At 34.7% G+C, this 22,071-nt stretch overlaps 1 protein-coding gene across 2 annotated transcripts in view; it reads right to left on the reverse strand.

The window, feature by feature from the left end:
* LOC130013154 (bromodomain-containing protein DDB_G0280777-like) overlaps positions 1-22,071 on the reverse strand; it is a 229,994-nt gene that overhangs the window by 86,999 nt on the left and 120,924 nt on the right. Inside the window, exons 10-13 of one of the 2 annotated variants that reach the window (XM_056101790.1) lie at positions 15,689-15,827; positions 7,236-7,356; positions 3,868-3,911; positions 1,909-2,000 (exon numbers count right to left, since the gene is read on the reverse strand). In XM_056101790.1, the coding sequence (XP_055957765.1) occupies positions 1,909-2,000; positions 3,868-3,911; positions 7,236-7,356; positions 15,689-15,827 (396 nt within the window). Of the gene's footprint in view, positions 1-1,908; positions 2,001-3,867; positions 3,912-7,235; positions 7,357-10,075; positions 11,064-11,317; positions 11,474-15,688; positions 15,828-22,071 lie in introns of those variants that run through there. The other variant, XM_056101791.1, reaches the window with a different exon arrangement.

Genomic DNA, 22,071 nt, shown 5'->3' on the forward strand with positions numbered 1-22,071 from the left:
GTGACTCCCTGTAAGGTATGCACAACAACCTTTGCCTACATCAATCAGCTGAGCACTGTATGTTAAAAAATAAGCTTATACATCAGAAAATAAAAGTTGATGTTTGTACAAAATTTCAAAAAGATTTCTTGAAAGGATGTTTGTACAAAGTTTTAGGAAGATATCTCGATTGGGTTATGGGACATGCTCCAGAAACAAAATTGTACACGAAAAACTAAGTCAAATTTGTTTAAAAATATAAATCCAAGAAATTGCTAAATAGCAAATGGGCACAACTACTGTAATAGGTTGACGTGTGTGCAAGGTTTCAAAAAAACTAATTCAAGTTTGTTTCCATGGAAACACAAAAAATATAAATTCAAGAAATTCCTCAATAGCAAAAGGCACAACTACTATAATAGGTTGATGTTTGTACAAAGTTTCATGAAGATATCTTGAAAGGTTTATGAGATATGCTCCAGAAACAAAATTGTACAACAAAAACTAAGTCAAATTTTTTTCCATGGAAACACAAAAAATAAAAATCCAAGAAATTCCTAAATAGCATAAGCCAACAGTAAGGCTGATGTCCCCTGTTGAAATCCCAAAGTAAATACTGAGCAATCAAACTGATTATCTATACTTAGTCTATACTAACAAGCATAGGTTTTATCATTCTCCATCAGTTAAAATCAAAGTTATCTTGTCCCAAAGGGGAAGTTGGATGGCCGAATGGTTAGAACGTGCGCTGTATCAGAAAGCCTGTCATTGAGTCAACTGGCGTGGTTTCGAATCCCCGGTTGTACGTGACAAGGAGTAGGGTCGCCAGTCCAACCTCGTGGGTTTTCTCCGGGTCCTCCGGTTTCTTCTCACTGCTAAAGACCACTACGCGCAAGCAAATTATTGAAATAAAAGAAAAAAACATTTGTTAGTCCCGAAATGACCTAGTTTGTGTTCAGTGGACGTTAAACCCCATTTCTCTCTCTCTCTCTCTTGTCCCAAACCATCGACCAATGATATTGCTTAGCTCTACTTAGCTTTAGTGGGTAATGTTAATCATTGAGCTCAGTCAAGGCATTCACCTAATGAAAATCTACATGAAGGTTAATCATTCTTCGCAAATAAAAAACAGAGTTGTTATGTTCCAAAGTCTTGACCAATCAATTTGCTTATTGCTACTCAGCCTAAGCAGAGAATGATCATTTTCGAACTTAGTCAAGGTTATGATGTAATGACACTATACACTAAGTTTCATCACTCTCACATAATTAGAACTAAAGTTATCGTGTCCCAAAGCATCAACCAATCAAATTGCTTATCTCTACTTATCCTAACCAGAAAACACACATCTTCGAACTCCATCAAGGCATTCACCTAAAAAACACCAACACCAAGTTTGGAAATTCTACCTCAATTAGAGAGTTATTGTGTCCCAAAAAGTGTGACAGACACAGACACCAAAAACTGAGGTTAAATTTGTTCCATGGAAACACAAAAAATTTAAATTCAAGAAATTCCTCAATAGCAAAAGGTACAACTACTATAATATGTTGATGTTTGTACAAAGTTTCATGAAGATATCTTGAATGGTATCTGAGATAAGCTCCGGAAACAAATTGAACACCAAAACTAAGACAAATTTGTTTCCATGGAAACACAAAAAATATTAAATCCGAGAAATTTCATATTAGCAAAAGGCACAACTATTATAATAGGTTAATTTTTGTACAAAGTTTCCTGAATATATCTTGAGATATTTTCCGGAAACAAAATTGCACACCAAAAACTAAGTCAAATTTGTTTCCATGGACAAAAAATATAAATCCAAGAAATTCCTAAATAGCAAAAGGCACAACTACTTTAATAGGTTGATGGGTCACAATAACACGGCCACATTAAAATGTAGGCATATAAAAATAAAAAGAATACCTTTACAACATCAAAATAACCAGGTGCAAAAGTTTCTTCTACAGGTTCCCAGAATAACCAGGAATCACGATGACTTTTAATGGCATCAAGAACTGAAAATAAATTAATAATAAATTCCATAATTATATAATTTACACTAATTTTATTTCAAAGACTTTTCAAATTGAACTAATAACCAGTGGCTGCCAGGCAGGATACGCCCACATTTTGCAAGAGATGGATAGAGAACAAGCTAAAAACAAACAGGATTTTTTGTGCAATCAGGGGCAATAATCCAGAAAGTTTTATAGTTGGAAATGTGCAAATATCAAAAGGGACTGAGATCTTTGGGATATAAAGATATGTTTTAAGTTCCATCAGAAACGGATAAAAATTGTGACCTCTAGAGGGTCCACAACCGTTGTATTGCATACCTTTACACAATTTGCGTACAAAGAGCGGCCATTTTTGTCGGGCAGTTACATTTCAATTTTCCCGAAATTCGAATTCAACCTTCATTACGGTGGAATGGTGAAATATTTAAACGGTTTTTAAGATCGGAAAAAAAATTTGTGACCCCTAGAGAATACACAAGCTAAAAATGCGATTTTTCAAACAATCTGGAGCCATAATTCACGAAGTTATGGTCTGATATATGTGAATATTGAAAGGAAACGAGATCTGTGGGCTATAAACTTACATTTCAAGTTTCATCAAAATCAGAAGCAAATTGTGACCTTTAGAGGGTCCACAAACTTGATATACCATATTTTTACACTATTTGAGAACGAACGGCAGCCATTTTTTCAGTCAATTTTGGGCCGATTTTCACGAAATTCAAACTCAGTCGGCCTTAGGGTGTAACGGTGATATAATAATACGTTTTTTTAAATCGGATAAAAATTATGACCTCTATAGGGTCCACAAGCTAAAAACGCGATTTTTTGTACAATCAGGGGCCATAATTCAGGAAGTTACGGTCAGATATGCGCGAATATCGAAAGGAACCAAGATCTTTGGGTTATAAACTTACATTTCAAGTTTCAAAAAAAGTGGATAAAAATTGTGAACTCTATAGGGTCCACAACCTTGATATACCATATTTTTACGCTAGTTGAGAACGAATGGCGGACATTTTGTCTGTCAATTTTGGGCCGATTTTCACGAAATTCGAACTCAGTCGTCCTTAGGGTGTAACGGTGATATAATTATACAGTTTTTTAAATCAGATAAAAATTATGACCTCTATACGTTTTTTTAAATCGGATAAAAATTATGACCACTATAGGGTCCACAAGCTAAAAACGCGATTTTTCGTACAATCAGGGGCCATAATTCAGGAAGTTAAGGTCTGATATGCGCGAATATCGAAAGGAACCGAGATCTTTGGGTTATAAACTTACATTTCAAGTTTCAACAAAATCGAATAAAAAGTGTGACCTCTATAGGGCCCAACCTTGATATACCATATTTTTACGCTAGTTGAGAACAAACGACGGCCATTTTGTCTGTACATTTTTGGTCGATTTTCACGAAATTCGAACTCAGTCGTCCTTAGGGTGTAACGGTGATATAATAATAAGTTTTTTTAAATCAGATAAAAATTATGACTTCTATAGGGTCCACAAGCTAAAAACGCGACGACAATATACGTCCACATGAAAATGTAGGCGTATAAAAATTGTTACCTCTATAAGGTCCACAAGCTAAAAACGTGACTTTTCGTATAATCAGAGCCATAATCCATGAAGATTCGGTCCGATACATGCCAATATCGAAAGCAACCGAGATCTTTTGGAGATAAACCTATATTTTAAGTTTCGTTGAAATCGTATAAAAATTGTGACCTGTAGAGTGTCCACAAAAAATTGTGGATGTCCGGATGGACAGGGGCGACAACAATATACATCCACTTAAAAATGTGGGTGTATAAAAAAATCTAAACTTTTTGTGGAGGCTTAATAATAGGCTAACGATTACCTTTATACATGGTTATGGTCACTTCATTATTCACAGTTAAATTCCTAAAAAATGATAAATTAAAATTCTAAAACAGACAATAACATAAGTTGCCAGGCCACACAATATAACAGCCAAGCCATCTGGGCAGTTCATAAAGATTGTCGCATTCTAATTCTTTGGGTAAATGTAAAGCAAAATATTTAAACTGTAAAACAATTAATTGTCGCATTAACAAGATTCTATGATACAGTCATGATTAGATAATAACTGTTGCCGCCAGACTGTTCACGAGATTTTAAATAAGATTCTCGATTTCACTAATCTGAAAATCCACACATATTTCAATTACTGTCAGTAGATGATACAAAAGATTCTTTAATGTCAATCTGATTAAAACACAGATCTATATTTGGTTTCGTTTTTTTTATACTTCCGATGGCCTCTACTACATGAGGATCTGACTGGTTGTAGTGGAAGGTCGCGTCAGGGTTCGTACGAGCAATGGCCATAACTCTATAAGTTATCAACCAGCGGCTGCCAGGCAGGATAGGCCCACATTTTGCAAGAGATGGATAGAGAACAAGCTAAAAACAAACAGGATTTTTTGTACAATCAGGGGCAATAATCCAGAAAGTTATGGTCTGAAATGTGCAGATATCAAAAGGGACTGAGATCTTTGGGATATAAAGATATGTTTTAAGTTTCATCAGAATCGGATAAAAATTGTAACCTCTAGAGGGCCCACAACTTTCGTATTGCATACTTTTACACAATTTGCGTACAAAGAGCAGCCATTTTGTCGGGCAGTTCCATTTCGATTTTCCCGAAATTCAAATTCAACCTTCATTATGGTGGAATGGTGAAATATTTAAACAGTTTTTAATAGAGAATCAGCAAGCTAAAAATGTGATTTTTCAAACAATCAGGAGCCATAATCCAGGAAGTTACGTTCAGATATACGTGATTATCAAAAAGAACCAAGATGTTAGTGTGTAATGCTGATATATTCACATGTTTCATTTAAATCAGACTACAATTGTGACCTCTACATGGACGGCAACCTACATTCAAGGGCCATAATTCAGGAAGTTACGATCCAATAAGCGCAAATATCGAAAGGAACCAAGATCTTTGGATTATAAACATGTATTTCAACTCTCATCAAAATTGGATCAAAATTGTGACCTCTAGAGGGTCCACAAGCTTGATATACCAGATGCTATACACTATTTGCGTACGAGGGGCGGCCCTTTTGTCCGTCAGTTTTGGCCCAATTTTCACAAAATTCAAACTCAATAAACATTACGGTGTAACAGTGATATATTTGAACTTTTTTTTTAAATCGGATAATAATTGTGACCTCTAGAGGGACCACAAGCTAAAAACATGATTTTTCATACAATCAGGGGCCATTTCAAGTTTCATCAAAATCATATCAAAATTGTGACCTCTAGAGGATCCACAACTTTGATATACCAGATGGTTACACTAATTGTGTATGAGGGGTGGCCATTTTGTCACGAAATTTGAACTCAACCAAAATTACAGTGTAACGGTGATATATTTGAATGTTTTTTTAAATCGGATAATAATTGTGACATCTAGAGGGACCTCAAGTTAAAAACATGATTTTTCGTACAATCAGGTGCCATAATTCAGGAAGTTAATATCATCTATATGCTGATGACACCCAGTTGTCTGATAAATTTTCTATCGAGAATGAGCATGATATTCTTAATAAGGTGGAGAAATGCCTCGTATCTGTGAAATCATGGATGAGCAACAACATGTTAAAACTGAATGACAACAAAACAGAATCGATGATCATCGGTCCTTCAAGACGTCGAGAGAAAGTAGAGCGTGGTGGCCTAAACTTTGTTCAATTTAATATACCATTTGCACCATGTGTCAAAAATCTTGGAGTTTATTTGGATGCCTCCCTAAATATGGACAGGCAGGTCTCGGAAATAGTGAGAAGGTGTTATTTCCACTTGCGAAATATTGGCAATATCCGTCACCTGTTGACACAGTCTGCTGCCGCAATCATAACCAGGTCATTAGTCATCTCCAGGCCAGACTACTGCAACAGCCTCTTGGCTGGTATCTCTGCTGAAAATATTCATCGCCTCCAAAAGCTTCAGAATACAGCTGCACGAATCGTCACCATCTCCAAAAATGATTGTCATGTTACTTCACTTTTAAAATCTCTTCATTGGCTCCCTGTTCGACAAAGAATAAACTTTAAAGTTTTAACCCTAACTTATCAGTGTATACACGGCACAGCACCAGGCTATCTATGTAATTTAATTCACAAATACTCTCCATCTAGATCACTCCGTTCTGGTTCCCAGTGTTAATTAACTGTTCCAAAGTATAACCTGAAAACTTTTGGCTGCAGATCATTTGCCTATAATGCAGCACATACATGGAACTCTCTGCCACTACATCTACGGACTGCTCCATCTTTAAGCATCTTCAAACAAAAACTCAAAACTTACTTGTTTCAGTGTTCATATTTATAACTGTTTCCTGTAAACTTTGTTAGCGCTTTGAGCAAACAGTACTGTTTGGAGTCTAGCGCTTTATAAGAACCCTTATTATTATTATTATTATTATGCGCGAATATCGAAAGGAACCAAGATTTTTGGGTTATAAACTTACATTTCAACTTTCATCAAAATCAGAAGAAAATTGTGACCTTCAGAGGGTCCACAACATTGATATACCATATTTTTATGCTATTTGAGTACGAGAGGTGGCCATTTTGTCTGTCAGTTTTGGTTCCGATTTTTACGAAATTCGAACTCAACCACCCTTAGGGTGGCACAGATATATATTTAAACGTTTTTTTCAAATCGGATAAAAATTATGACCGCTATAGGGTCCACAAGCTAAAAACACAATTTTATGTACAATCAGGGGTCATAATTCCGGAAGTTACGGTCCGATATGCATGAATATTGAAACGAACCAAGATCTTTGGCATATAAACTTAAATTTCCAGTTTCATCAAAATTGGATGAAAATTGTGACCTCTATAGGGTCCAAAAGCTAAAAACACAATTTTTCGTAAAATGAGGGGCCATAATCCATGAAGTTACGGTCCAATACATGCCAATATCGAAAGGAACTGAGATTTTAGGGAGATAAACCTATATTTCAAGTTTCGTTGAAATCGGATAAAAATTGTGACCTCTAGAGTGTCCACAAAAAATTGTGGACGGACGGACAGGGGCAACAACAATATACGTCCACATCAAAATGTGGGTGTATAAAAATTTAATATGACATGGAGTGAATATAATACAGAATTTTCCCACACATGAATTTACATAATGAGAGTGAAAAATTATAAAATATCATAACGCCACTCCATTAATACTTACTGAACTCGAACTTCTGCTTCAGGTACTGGACTATCTAGATTTTGTAGTTCTTCAGGTACTTCTATACCTTCTGCTAATAATCTAGCCCTTTCTTCTCTTTTCTTTATTCTATTAGCTCGTTCTAGTAAAAGAAAAATCAATGCACAATTTATAATCCAGTACTTGTTTGCTCAATCAAAGTCTTTTAGTTCTACATTTTTATCCAAAGAAGAGAGAGAGAGAGAGAGAGAGTGAGAGAGTGAGAGAGATGGGATTAAACTCCACTCCACACAAACTGGGTCATTTCGGGACTAACATATGGTTTCATTTTATTTCAATAATTCGCTTGCCCGTAGGGGTCTTTAGCAGTGGGAAGAAACCGGAGGACCCGGAGAAAACCCACAAGGTTGGACAGGCGACGCTACTCCTTGTCACCTACAACCTGGGACAAGTCGATTTTCTCTGACAGAAATTCTTTGAAATTGAAATAAAACAATAATTTGTGATTATTTAAAGCATTTTAGTTCCAGTCCACGCAATAATAATAGCCGAATAGACTGACTTCAGCCGAATAGACTAACTTCGGCCACAACTAACTACACACACGACAATGCTACCGGTAATAGCTTCCGGTAGTAAAAATAACGAGTATTGTCGAATGACAACATTCCTCACCGAAGATACCGAGGGGTTTTTTTCCTCTATTTTCTGAAAATGTCTTCCTTTTAATGTAATTTACGACATTAAATAAACAGCAATAAATTCTGTCATAAACTCCCAAGTGTTCATTTCACAAAGATTGCAAACGCCGTAATATAGCTTTTTTTATTTTACATCACCTGACCTCTCGCTCACTTTTCCACACGACCGGTGATTCTGTTAGAATTATCACTGCTTCTTGACAAATTGTGTATCAAACTTAGTCAAGGTAATGATATAATGAATCTATATTCAGAGTTTTATCGCTCTCACTTCATTATAACCAAAGTTATCGTGCCCCAAAGCATCAACCAATCAGATTGCTTATCTCTGCTTACCCTAAGCAGACAATGTTCATCATCGAACTCCATCAAGGCATTCACCTAATGAACGCCTACACCACGTGTAGCACCATGGGTCTTCTGTCAGACGTGGAGAGCGGAACTTCTCAAACCGGTCGCCACATCCTACGTACGACCTATGCATCTTTTCTTACTACATATTTTAGTAGCCTTGTGATTGTTTAGAATTTGTCTCTGGTTGTCTTTGCTTCCCCTTCACGTTGTGTATTTACTTTTACTGTTTTCTTAAGACGTTTGTCTTACCAGGAATAACAATGCAACAGTTCGTTTTTTACATTTTATATATCATAGCTGCTTACATATGGTACAAGCATAGTATAGATTACAATACTAAAGTCATTCTCAAACACTAGCCAGCCAGACTCGCTGGTCGAGTCTGTGGATAGAAACTGCTATATCTTTTCCCTTCCAGAACCTGTCTGCTGTCCAGGCACTCAGATGGTAATCTCTCCGGAATCTAATGAAATCTGGCTTAAAAGTTTCCTATGATTTCTTTTATAGAACCTATGAACAACACGCACAAAACTAGTGTATTTATGACCCTGAACCTGTGCAATTACTGATATGTTTTGGTCCCGTAAACCAAATGATGCAATAGGTAAATTTCCAATCACATGTATTTTGTTGACACACAGAACCAGCTATGTTTTGGCTCTATAAATCTTTCTATGTGTCAACCTGTCACTTATATCTTTAGTGCACCTTTAGTACAATTGGCCAAAGACATTAATTAATGAAATAAAATGGCACCATTAATTATAAGAGTAAAAATTCTAGCAATATTAATACACAAGTTTGAACATTCTACCTCAATTAGAAGGAGAGTTATTGTGTTCCAATGTCTCAACCAATCAAATTGCTTATCGCTCGGTTTACCCTCAGCAAAATATTTTCATTATCGAACTTAGTCAAGGTATTGATGTAATAAAGCTATACACCAAGTGTCTCACTCTCACTTAATTAGAACTAAAGTTATCGTGTCTCAAAGCATCAACCAATCAAATTGCTTATCCGAAGCAGAAAATGCTCATTTTCAGACTTCATCAAGGCACTGACCTAATAAACACCTACACAAAGTTTGAACATTCTAGCTCATGAAAGAGAGTTATTGTGTTCCAAAGTCTTGGCCAAACAAATTGCTTATCGCTCTGCTTACCCTGAGCAGAAAATGCTCGTTATCGAACTTAGTCAAGGCATTGATGTAATGAAACTATACACCAAGTTTCATCACTCTCACTTAATTAGAACTAAAGTTATGTCCCAAAGCATCAACCAATTAAATTGTTCATCTCTGCTTACCCTAAACAAAAAATGCTCATCTTCGAACTCCATCAAGGCACTGACCTAATAAACACCTACACCAAGTTTGAACATTCTAGTTCAATTAGAAAGAGAGTTATTGTGTCCAAAAAGTGTGACGGACAGACAGACAGACAGACGAACGAACCCATTTTAATAGTACCCTGCTTTCTTCAAAAGGTGGGGGACAATAAATAGACGCATGGAGGCCAACCACATCTATGTTGACCAGGGCTCACACTGGCTTTAATTTTTTTTCCGCCAAAATGGATCGCTATTTTTATATAAAAAAAAATTGATGTTATTTTTTTCCCACCAACTTGAATATTTTATCTGCCAAAAATTTATGATAAAAAAACAAATATTGTCAAAGTGTAACACAATTTTATTCTGCATATATTAAAATATCATACACAATTTACAAAATTTTATTTTGGATCTATTATTTAATTATCATACAATTTACAAAATCCTCCTTTGCTTTACATTAGCCCAATTGATAAATGATTTTTGAAGATCTGGTTGATTTTTAGTTATAATAATAATAAAAACTTTATTTAATGAGGCAACGTATTTAGTTTGCAAAAAAACCCCAAAAAACTAATCTTCCATAGGTCCCTCCTAAGCTACAAAGACATATATACATGTAATATCAGGATAAATTTAAAATCATTAGAAATGCAATAGCATTTTAAAGTGGGAAGTTTGATAAGTCACTCCCAAACTACAAAACATATACATTATACAAGTAGAATATAGGAAGAACACTATAATTACACACAAAATAAAATAGAATGCAGTTGCAAGTTAAAAATAATAAGTATGTCATCAGTTGAATATTATGGTTCCTTCAGTGTGCAAAATAAATGAGTTTTCAGTTTAATCTTAAAATTTTCAACATTTTTACACATCTTTATATCAAAAGGCAGATTGTTCCATAAAAGACATGCAGAATAATGAAAAGTACGTTTCATGGATTCCGTTTTGCAGTATCCTGTGTTGTAATAATTGTTCCTTTGTTCTAATTAACACATACGCAGCATAATATTTTAAGCCATACTTGTTTTGTCAATTGAGCGATTGAGAAGGTGGACCTTCACACAAATTTTGAGGTATTTAAAACTTATTATTATGTATATTATTGTCATATTTCGATTAATAATTGTTCAGGGTTTTATTTACCATGTTTTAATAGTACTGTCAATCTCTCAATTAGTTACTTGGCCAAGGTTTGTTTTATATATTTCCAGATAAGAAATACTTCAATACTTTTATTTGTCACTAAGCAATGCCTGTTTGAAGATTAAATATTATACGCAAATTATTGTGAAAAGCCTTCGCCTTATTTGCCAGACTAAAACTTGCCATCTCAATCGTGCCCACCTGCCGGCAACCCCCAAACAAATGCTTTCTGAAATTCTTGAATACTGCTGTTATGTGTATAAGATGTGTGTTTATCTACTAGCAAGTCTTTGAATTGTAAAGCACTCTGAAAAACATAAAAGAAAAAATCTAAATGAAAGGGAGAAAAGCAGATATGTAAATACATTTATGCTCTATTGTGAACTTATCTTAGTAAATAAAAGTATGGTATAGACTTAAAAAATAAAAATAAAGTTAAAACTTTGTTAATAAGAGTAGATATTAAGCTAATAATGTTATTATTAAATCGAAAATGTTGTCATATAAATCACTCACATAGATTTATCGACAATAAGAAATGTAAAATAGAAATCTGCTTACCTTTTGCAGATAAAAGAGTGTCAATACTTTCTTTCTTCAGCACAGAACAACCAGATGTAAAGCTATTGGTTACTTTTGAATTTTCACAAATTGAACAAAACATTTTCTGCGTGTATACGTCAATTCTCAGCCAAGGATTGCCAAAATTCCAGTTTTCTTTAAATTTTTGTTTCGAAAAAAAAAAAGCAGACAGTTTTCTTACTTCAGAATAGTTCTTACGTTTCCAACCCATGGTGATAGTATAATTTGAAGTAATAATGTCTCATTATAGCCATACTGATATATTTATACATGTTGTATGAAGCCACAGTAAACGAAATTCAACTATCAAAACATCCTAACTCTCTTTGAAATAAATTGTCGGCCATTTCGATTTTTTTTCCTTTGTTTTAATCATGCGACATCAAATAGTCAGTCACTGCTGATCTATTTGTTACGGTTAATTAATATGATAACTAATGACTTGAGATAGGCTTCATTATCGGCAATTATCAATCAGCTGAAACCATTAATCTAAGATAATTGTGTAGCATTACTCATTGACAAGTTTGGGAGTATTAATAAGCAATTTGATTGATTTATAGTAATGCGCTATGCGTTCGGGATTGAAACTCAATATAAAATGGTTAATCCAAGATAAATATGATTAGAATTTTAAGATTTTGTTTTTGCTACTTCTAAACCAGCGGCTGCCAGGCAGGATACGCCCACATTTTGCAAGAAATGGATTGAGAGCGAGCTAAAAACAAACGTGATATTTTGTACAATCAGGGGCAATAATCCAGAAAGTTATGGCCTGAAATGTGAAAATATCAAAAGAGACAGAGATCTTCGGGATATAAAGATATGTTTTAAGTTTCATCAAAATCGGATAAAAATTGTGACCTCTAGAGGGTCCACAACCTTCATATTACACACTTCTACACAATTTGCGTACAAAGAGCGGCCATTTTGTCGGGCAGTTTCATTTCGATTTTCCCGAAATAAGATTCAACCTTCATTATGGCAGAATGGTGATGTAATTAAACTGTTTTTAAAATCGGAAAACCAGTGGCTGCCAGGCAGGATACGCCCACATTTTCGAGAGATGGATAGAAAACAAGCTAAAAAGAAAGTGATTTTTCCTACAATCAAGGGCCATAATTCAGAAAATTACAATTCGATATGTGCAAATATCGAAACAACCTTGCTATACCATATTTTTACGCTATTTGAGAACGAACAGTGGCCATTTTGTCTGTCAGTTTTTGGCCGATTTTCACGAAATTCGAACTCAGCCGTCCTTAGGGTGTAACAGTGATATAATAATACGTTTTTTTTAAATCCGAAAAAAATTATGACCTCCATAGGGTCCACAAGCTAAAAACGTGATTTTTCGTACAATGAGGGGCCATAATTCAGGAAGTTACGGTTCGATATGCGCGAATATTGAAAGGAACCAAGATCTTTGGGTTATAAACTTACATTTCAAGTTTCAACAAAATCGGATAAAAATTGTGACCTCTATTGGGTCCACAACCTTGATATACCATATTTTTACCCTATTTGAGAACGAATGGCGGCCATTTTGTCTGTCAGTTTCGGTCCGATTTTTACGAAATTGGAACCCAAACATCCTTAGGGTGTAATGTTGACATATAGTAACGGTTTTTCAAATCGGATAAAAATTGTGACCTCTATGGGGTTCACAAGCTAAAAACGCGATTTTTCATACAATCAGGGGCCATAATTTAGAAAGTTATGGTCAGATTTGCGCGAATATTGAAAGGAACTGAGATTTGTGGGTCATAAACATACATTTCAAGTTTAAACCAAATTGGATAAAAATTGTGACCTCTACAGTGTTCACAAGCTAAAAACGTGTTTTTTATTACAATCAGGGGCCATAATCCCATGAAGTTACAGTCAGATACATGCCAATATCGAAAAGGAACCGAGATCTTAGGGTGATAAACCTATATTTCAAGTTTCATTGAAATCGGATAAAAATTGTGACCTGTAGAGTGTTCACAAACAATTGTGGACGGACGGACGGACGGACGGACAGGGGTGACGACAATATATGACCACAATAAAAAGAATCGCCAGTACCCCAAACCTTTAAAGCCAAAATTTTTCGCCATTTTCATATCCCAAATTGCACCATGTACAGTTTTGGCTGCACAAACTGACTAAATAAATAATAAAAACACTTACAGTTCACAATACGCGTTTCAGCCGAAGGTCCGAAACACGTAAAGATAGGTTGCCAGGCAACGAAACATACGCCCACAGCAGCTAAATCGTTCGGGCAGTCAACAACAGTTGTCGCATATTTTTACTTTTTTCGTTAATGAAACATTTATAATACACTAAAATCTGATTAAGAGTAACAACTAATTAAACATACATTATGCAAGAGCTAAATCTGTCTATTGCAGGTCTTTCTTTAGGCCTGAAATGTTATCTAAATTATTAATTAGACATTAATTAACCTATATCCAGACCATAATCAAGTCTAGATGGCATCGCTAGCCTGCGATCTTTAGTGGATTATGAGCCGATTTACTGCATAACTTTCCTTCATGATTTAACGATTAAATGGATAATCGAGACTATCCCGTTTATCGTACTGACTTTTGTAATGATCATCGAGGCTAGGCGGAAATTTCAATCACTTAGTTCTCGCTTCATAGTGGATCAATTTGAATGAAATTTTCAGCAAATTGCCTTTACATTATCTAGTTTTTAACTATTATAGTGAGAACTGCCAACACGTTATCGAATCTCCCATAATGTATCTTTAAGGGGGAACGAGGGGCGAATTTTTTATTTTTTTATTTAATGTTATTTTGGGTTGAAACTTTGTATATACTAGAAAGACCATTTAGTTAGCTGATTTTTTTCATCAAATCCCAAATCGGACATTGGTTGCCATGGTTACCAACGAATCAAGAAAAAATGGGGAAATTCGTAGGAGTGCTAGATCTCTGTTAATAATAACTCTACAGTTCTGAAACTTTCACACCTTATAAACAATGCATAAAGCTAGGAAATGACAGAGAGACATTTGGTGTCCACTGTATTTTTATTAATTTATAAGCATTTATATAAATGTGTGATTTTTTTTAACGAAACATGAACTAAAAAATGAATTATTTACAAAAATAAAAACAGTAAATACAAAAACTCTCTGTTATCTCATTCAAAAGACTTTAATCTATAACTGTTGCAAATTTCAAGTAAAAATGTTAGTAACTTTTTGAGATCTCGTAATTTGAAATTGCATTTTCGTCCAAAAAATCAAATCAGAGAAAAATCACATCAAAAAGTAAATCATACTAAATGGTTTTATTTGGGTCATAACAAACAAGACTAAAAACAATTACCGGTCGACAAAGTTGGACACGGCTATAAAAATTACGATCCCCATAAAATGTTTTATTTTTTTTAATCACGGTTTATTAGAAATAATTAAAGAAAACTATTAAATTCATGGGTAAATATCGCTAAATAAGCTTGCGGGACATCGATAGTAGTCTTGGACTTCTTATAAAGTAATATTGTTATACAAAAAAGAGTGGTTAACTGTGTCTATATAGCGTGCGCATCACGGCATCCCGTTGCTAGGTGACAGAATTCCGTTAGACCAATGAGGAGATGTCGTTGTTATTACGTCGGATATATTGACCCCGCGATCAGGTCACCTAACCAAATAAGGAAATTCTCGAGCATTTTTGGCGCTTAGAAAAACGAGTACACACGGAAACTGACGGGAATTAATAAATTATTTTTATTTCCATCATGCTATTCTTTGTTTACTCTTTCCAACAGTATATCAAACATGGCTGTCAATGGACATGTGGAGGCTTAAAATCGGGATTTTTTAGACGTTATTTTATCAAAATTCGGACATGCACAGGTTCAGAAATGTTTACCATTCGACAGAAAATGTACTTTTTTACATAAAAAAAATGAAATTTTTGATATTTTGTTTTTGGGGACTCAAAGAGAAGACTTCAAACTATCAAAAACTGTCATTACTTAAAAAGTGAATTTTTTTTAGAAAATTCAATTTTTTTTGACCCGCGTTCTCCCTTAAGAAATACACTTTCAACATTTCATTATGATGTTCTTACCTCCCTTGAGTGAATGATTGTTACATTCATTTTACCTATTGTTAGGACACAAATACAACTTTTTTAAGTGGAATGCTGAGCTAAAATGTCTTTTTCCAGGACACACTGATTCAATATCTAGCTCAAGTGAGGATGAAATATTGCATCAACCATGCGTTCCACCTCAGTAATATATGCCAGTCTTGACATTTCCTGGCCTTGAATGTCATTTTTTACTACATTAAATGGTGTAATAATTTGAGAATACTGTTACCTTCTCTCACTCTTTCACGTTCTTCTCTAGCTTTTTTCTGGTCTTCAACTCTAGCTTGGCGCACTCTTTCCATACGTTTATCATCTTCAATAGCTTTTTGTTTTTCTTCTTCAGCTTCTTGTTGAGCTTGTAATTTTTCCTGATAAAACAATACAGATTAGATTAATTTGTACAACCTGAGAAATATTAGACAAAGTAAACAGACAATTGACAAAGTTATTCATTATGAATTATATAAAATATAGCCCACAGAAGCTAAGTTGTTCGAGCTGTCTACAAGGGTTCGCATATTAATTGTTTTGTAGGTAATGGGAGCATTTAAAAGACACTAAAATTGACCAGGTTTAACAACCCATTGAGTAATTATCAGAAATAATTAAATTTTGATTGGCTTTTAATTCTTCTAGATGGCATAATAACATTTATTATACAAAACAAGTACCAGCCAGTAACAATGCGAGTTATCAGAAATCGTTGAAAATTAATAGGTTTCATCACATACACACCGTGTATTAGGGTGCATTAAACCCCCACTAATTTCAATTTTCTCAACCGATTCACATCTAGATATGCCAGTTTGTTCCACTAGACAAGTAACTAAGATGAACAAAAAATTGGCAAGATTAGGCCTGCAGCCAAAATTTCTAGCGTGAAGTTCCTCTACATGGTCCTCCCAAATAAACAAACTATACATTTTTGGAAAGCTTATAACACCAGAAACACAAATCCAAAGAGTTCCAAGCAAAAAGTCTGCACTAACTCGATTTAGGGCCAGATGAAAATTGTGATAATTGTCAAGTAAATGCTATATTTATACAGTAGAATCTGCATTAAGCAGCCACCCAAGGGAATTTTCACAACTGACCGCTTAACGGGAGTGGCCTCTTAATAAAATCTTGTTGCTTTTTGTGCCGACATAAATTAAACATTACGCTTGGATGCATTGGAAGCGGTAAATTTGGCCGTCGCTGAATCTTGCGCCGAACGAAAATTCTTTACTCAAATCTCGGACATAACTTAACGGGAGTGGCCTCTTAATAAAATCTCGTTGCTTTTTGTGTCGACATAAATTAAATATTACGCTTGGATGCATTGGAAGCGGTAAATTTGGCCGTCGCTGAATCTTGCGCCGGACGAAAATTCTTTACTCAAATCTCGGACATAACTTCTGTAAACTTGTCATTTTGTACCAACCTTCGATACTACTGTCTACCATTGTGATGCATTCGATAATATTTATCCATTTTTGTGAAGAAAATCGATGAATTCATTTTATTTTATCAAAAAAGCACATGAACAAAAAACATCGCTAAATTTATCTCCTTTTTACAGGGGGTGTAACTCTGTATGTAATATTATAGGAGGCGCTAAGAGAGATACTAGATGATCGTGACAAAACTCGGTACTTTTATTTTATTCAATCAGTATCAAATAATGTGTCGTTACGCGTGAAAACAATGATCAGGTTAGTCGTTTAATAAAACAAAAGATTAATTAACAGATAATCCCGGGTTGATTGTTATGTTTACATTTCTTTTTACCTGATCAGTGGGGGTCCAGTTAATTAACTACTACTCACGGGATTAGCGGGGGTGTTACAAAGAACGACAAGATGGTATCATTCAACAATGGCCGTTGAATGGGCGATGTTTTGTTGAATTTATTAGTAATATAGTGACCGCTGGCCGCGTTAGAGGAGTGACCGTTGAATAAAGAGATGAAACAACAGAATTTCTACGGGGGGAATTTATCGTGACCGCTTACAAGGAGATGTCGCTGAATAGGAGTGGCTGCTCATACAGATTCTACTGTACTAATAATTGTGAAGTTGACATAAAATTAAATATTGGCGAAAATACCCGATGTCTTCATACTATGCAAAGAATATGCTGTTGGTTAAATTTTGATTTAAAGCAAAATGCAGAAAACATAATGGACAAGGGAACATACAGAATTTCGGAAATCCATTTATGGTAAAAGGAGTTATCTCCCTTTATAGAAAATATCAATAATTTTTGATAACAGTAACAGGATTTAACTATAGCCAAGGGCCTTTATAAGTTCAACCTTTTTTAGATAGAATTTGAAGCTAAAGGTCTAACAAATATTTAACCATCTACAGATATTTAGTTTTCTCACTAAAATAGATATAGCCAAAACTAAACAATAGTGTGTGTGTTGGTGTGTGTGTGTGTGTGTGTGTGTGTCGGGGACACACATCTGAATACACACCTTTTAATCACGGACCCGTGTCAACCGAGGACTTTTTGGACTAAATCCAAGACTGTGACGATTTTCAGAAGCCTGGATTTAATATCCCATTTGATTTTAAGGTCGAACTGAGGTGCTTTGCGTTAGGCGGTATTCTACAGTTAGGGTGTATCTTTCGTGTGTGTGATCTGTATCTTTCGTGTGTGTGATCTGAAAACGGAAAAATATGATTGTGTGTATCAGGTCCGCGGTTAGTGTTTATTGGACAGCGAGTGTATCAAGTCCTCGGTTAACCGATTTCTACCATGTACATATCATATATGGTCACGTGGGAGAAACAAGTGACGAAACTTACAAGTTATCATTAATTGCGAGATTTTTTGTTTATAATTGTGCTTTCAAAACAGATTAGAGCATCTGATATCAATAGAGATTAGAATATTTCGGATAATCAAATGATCGAAGGTTTAGCGGGATATCGGTAATAACGATATTGCATGCGACTGATTTTAAGACAAACGCATTTATACTTCAGTGGTACGCACGATAATATATAAACAAATTAAACCCACAAAAAAGACAAATATATAAATAATTGCAGCCCGACTATGGTACGAAGTATAAAACACGTAGTATTCATCAAGAAATGAAATACGTATAAGAACGAACACATGTAACTACAGCACTTATAAATCCATGTATAAAGACCTACACTTAACAAAGACCGATCTGCGTAAAACACACGGTCGAACAAGAAATCGCACAGTAAATTAGATTTAACACCTACGCATCAGATAAAGCCTGTTGGTCCTTGATAAAACACCTTTGGTGCAGTTATAACACGCTTTCTAGAAAACTCACCAAACAAAGAATACACACCGTGTCAGTCGTTTTTAACCCGATCGTTAATTAACACACCGGTACAGAAAACACACTGTCGCCGAGATTTTCACCCCTAGCGATAATTATATCACCACTCAATTTCTCACCCCTCTTAATTAACACACCGTACCTACAGATTTTAGCCTCTTCGTATTAGATTTGTTGCGATAATTAGAATTTTACTGATATTTTACTGATAGTTTTTAAAACATTATTACCTTTACACATCAATGAAAATTGAGTTTGAATTTCATAAAAATCTGACTGACACTGTCGGACAAAATGGCTGCTCCTTATCTGATTTTGATGAAACTTAAAATATGTCTATTTCCAGAAGATCTAGGTTCCTGTAAATATTCACGCATATCGGACCTTAACTTCCTGGATTATGGCCCCTGATTGTACGAAAAATGGCTTCTTTTTAATTTTAGCTTTTCTCTATCTATGTCTTGCCAAATTTGGGCGTATCTTGCATGGCAACCGCTTGTTTGAATTATGTATGTAATGTTTATCATTCTAAGCGACCAATTTTAGCTGAAATTTTTATTTTGACGTGTCACAGCCAACATGCACGCGTGATGAGTTCACGCTTCTGGTAAAGTAATTAAACGCACCAAATACCAATTTTCAAGGCCTTTCTTCTGAAGTCTTTAAGCTGTGTGGAACAACAGAAGAGATGGGTATGTTATATAATCAGTGTTTTCCTTATGTTTACCCCATTATGTTTGATACAATTTAATGAGATTTGAGTGACTGAAAATGATTTCGTAAAATTAATAAAAGTTATCTTCATTTTCACCAATTCTTGTAATTCCGTTACGCTAAGTATGATATTTATTTTTCTAAAAATTGTTATGTGGGAACGCATGCCAGTATTGAAGTATGTTCTAAAATTTTTCTCATCACAAATATTATTCCCAAATTTATGCGTGACGGAATAACATGTTTCTTTCGTGACGGAATTACAAATCTTTTTCCAAATTAAAGCAATTAGTAAGTCTGCTAGAAACCTCTTTATGGAATTTTATTGCATTATATAGTTTCATATATTCTTTCAGATATAGCCCCACCTACAGCATACAGACAGTATATACGAAAAGTAACATTTAAATCAGCTGTAAATCGAGTGGATTATGATAATGTTGATAGGGAATGGAAGAGAAATCTGAGATTTGTCACGTTACCAAAACAGCTCAACTAAATTACAGAATGGGCAATGCTAATGATGAGAATGTGGGTGCAATTTGTGCCATGACTGGATATCACATAAACCCGCGAAGTCCATATAAAAGGAAGAAAACTGAGAGGAATGTTTGCTCCAAATGGATTTTGCAGAAAATTTCACATATATATATAGCTAGACAAGATCCAATCCACGCATTGGAAGCAACGTCGAGTGATGATCATCTATCGAATCAAGAAGCTTTCTTAGCCAGCGACAACTTAAGTCATGACAAGAACACACTTGTGTGACGGAATTTCTGCACTGTAATTCCAGCTAAATTTGAAAGGTAATTCCGTCACGCATGTTTTGCGCAAAGAAGCACAATTCTCTTGGATGATTTGTTTATAAAAAAATGTTTTTTTCTATTGTCGGGGCTAGACATATTTTGAATATTTTAAGATGCGCGGGTTACAAAATATAAAAAAATAAACATAAAGTCTCCTTAATGTGTATATTATGCAAAAATATACATAAAGTCGCCTTAATGCGTATATTATGCAAAAATATACGTATGTCCCCTTAATGCGTATATTATGCAAAAATATGCATAAAGTCGACTTAATGCGTATGTAACACTAACAGTTACAAAACATTATGGCAACCAAAATTTTTGTATATTTTTAAAAAAAAAATTTTCTATGATCCAAACTTCAGGAAATTGTAAAACAAAGGGTACAGTACCCAAAAAAGCATTTTCTGCTATAAAATATGGAAAACTGTAGATTATGCATGATGAAGTTTTAATGGCTGTTATTCAAATTGTCGACTTTTCACGTTCATTTTAAAGTAGCTAAGTCTCTAACTCAATATCATCCAAAATCTTCAACATTGAAAACACAAATTATTTAACAATTTAAATGAACATTGATATTGTGATCTTACTGGGAAGAGATGGGCTTCTGATATCCAATATTTAAGACAAAATAAACATTTTACCATTGGTACACGATTCGTATACCATAATGCGTTTCAGCGTCATCGGACTTGAAAAACGAGGCTAGGCATAATCCACAAGTCAAACCAAACGGTGACATCATATTCTTATCTGGAGAGCATGTGCAATAAATACTATCGGTGTAGACTGGAATTACCAGGCGCTAGAGATTGCCATTCAATTGAGACTTCAGGCGTATTTCGCCGAACATAAATGATAAGAAATTACAGTGAAAACAGAAAATCAGTTTATATATATTCATATTACATTATTATATGCGTTGCGACCCATTTGTGTCAATTTCTAGGTTCCAAATATTAGCGATTTAGCCCCTTTAAAATAACTTCTAAATGACTACCAATAAAAAGTTTGTTTCGGTTATTTTCCGGTCTCAAATAGTTCTGCGTATTTAGAGCTAGCAAATATTTATTTCCTAAAGTAAATAGAGCGCTACGTAAACGAAGGTTGTAACGACTAAATAAAAGAAAATCCCAAAATGTTGTAATGAGTTTATCTTGCCACGCTCATGGTTTTAAAAGTTACAAATGAAACGAAGCAACGAAGCTATTACAGCTAGCTCTGTACCAAAATCGCCAAAAACCCCAAAATCAAAAATTAAACCAAAGAGTTGTAATCAAAATTTTTGCTCACGTTCGCTGCTATTAAAAAAACACGAAAGTCGAAGCGCGTAATGAGTGTATTTTTACTAGGCTTTATATCAGACCTGTCAACTCTACAGCATCACGCGGTAAAGTGCCGCGAAAAGGCCTCATGTACCGCTCTACTGCACGGTAATAGCTTTCTACCTCATTTTCAAACAAAGAGTTTTAATTTTATCGCCAAAACTATGGAACTAAGGGAAGTAACTCTTTCCATGTAACCAATAAAGATCGCGACTTTCGGTTATCAACATCAATTTGGGATATTGTAAGGTGTAATTTAGCTAAGAGATTTGTTCTCAAATTCTTTTCAATCTATTTTAGAGTTAATAAAGCGGATATAATTATTAGCACGTGTTCCAAATACTCTTAAAATGCATAGCGATAAACTAAATAAATAGCGACCAATTTACGGCAGCAATGGCTGACAATTTCGTTTGCGCGCGTACGTACAGCATCTAATACAATACAT

The sequence above is a fragment of the Patella vulgata genome, chromosome 6 (genome assembly GCF_932274485.2).
Source record: "Patella vulgata chromosome 6, xgPatVulg1.2, whole genome shotgun sequence".
NCBI lineage: Eukaryota > Metazoa > Mollusca > Gastropoda > Patellidae > Patella > Patella vulgata.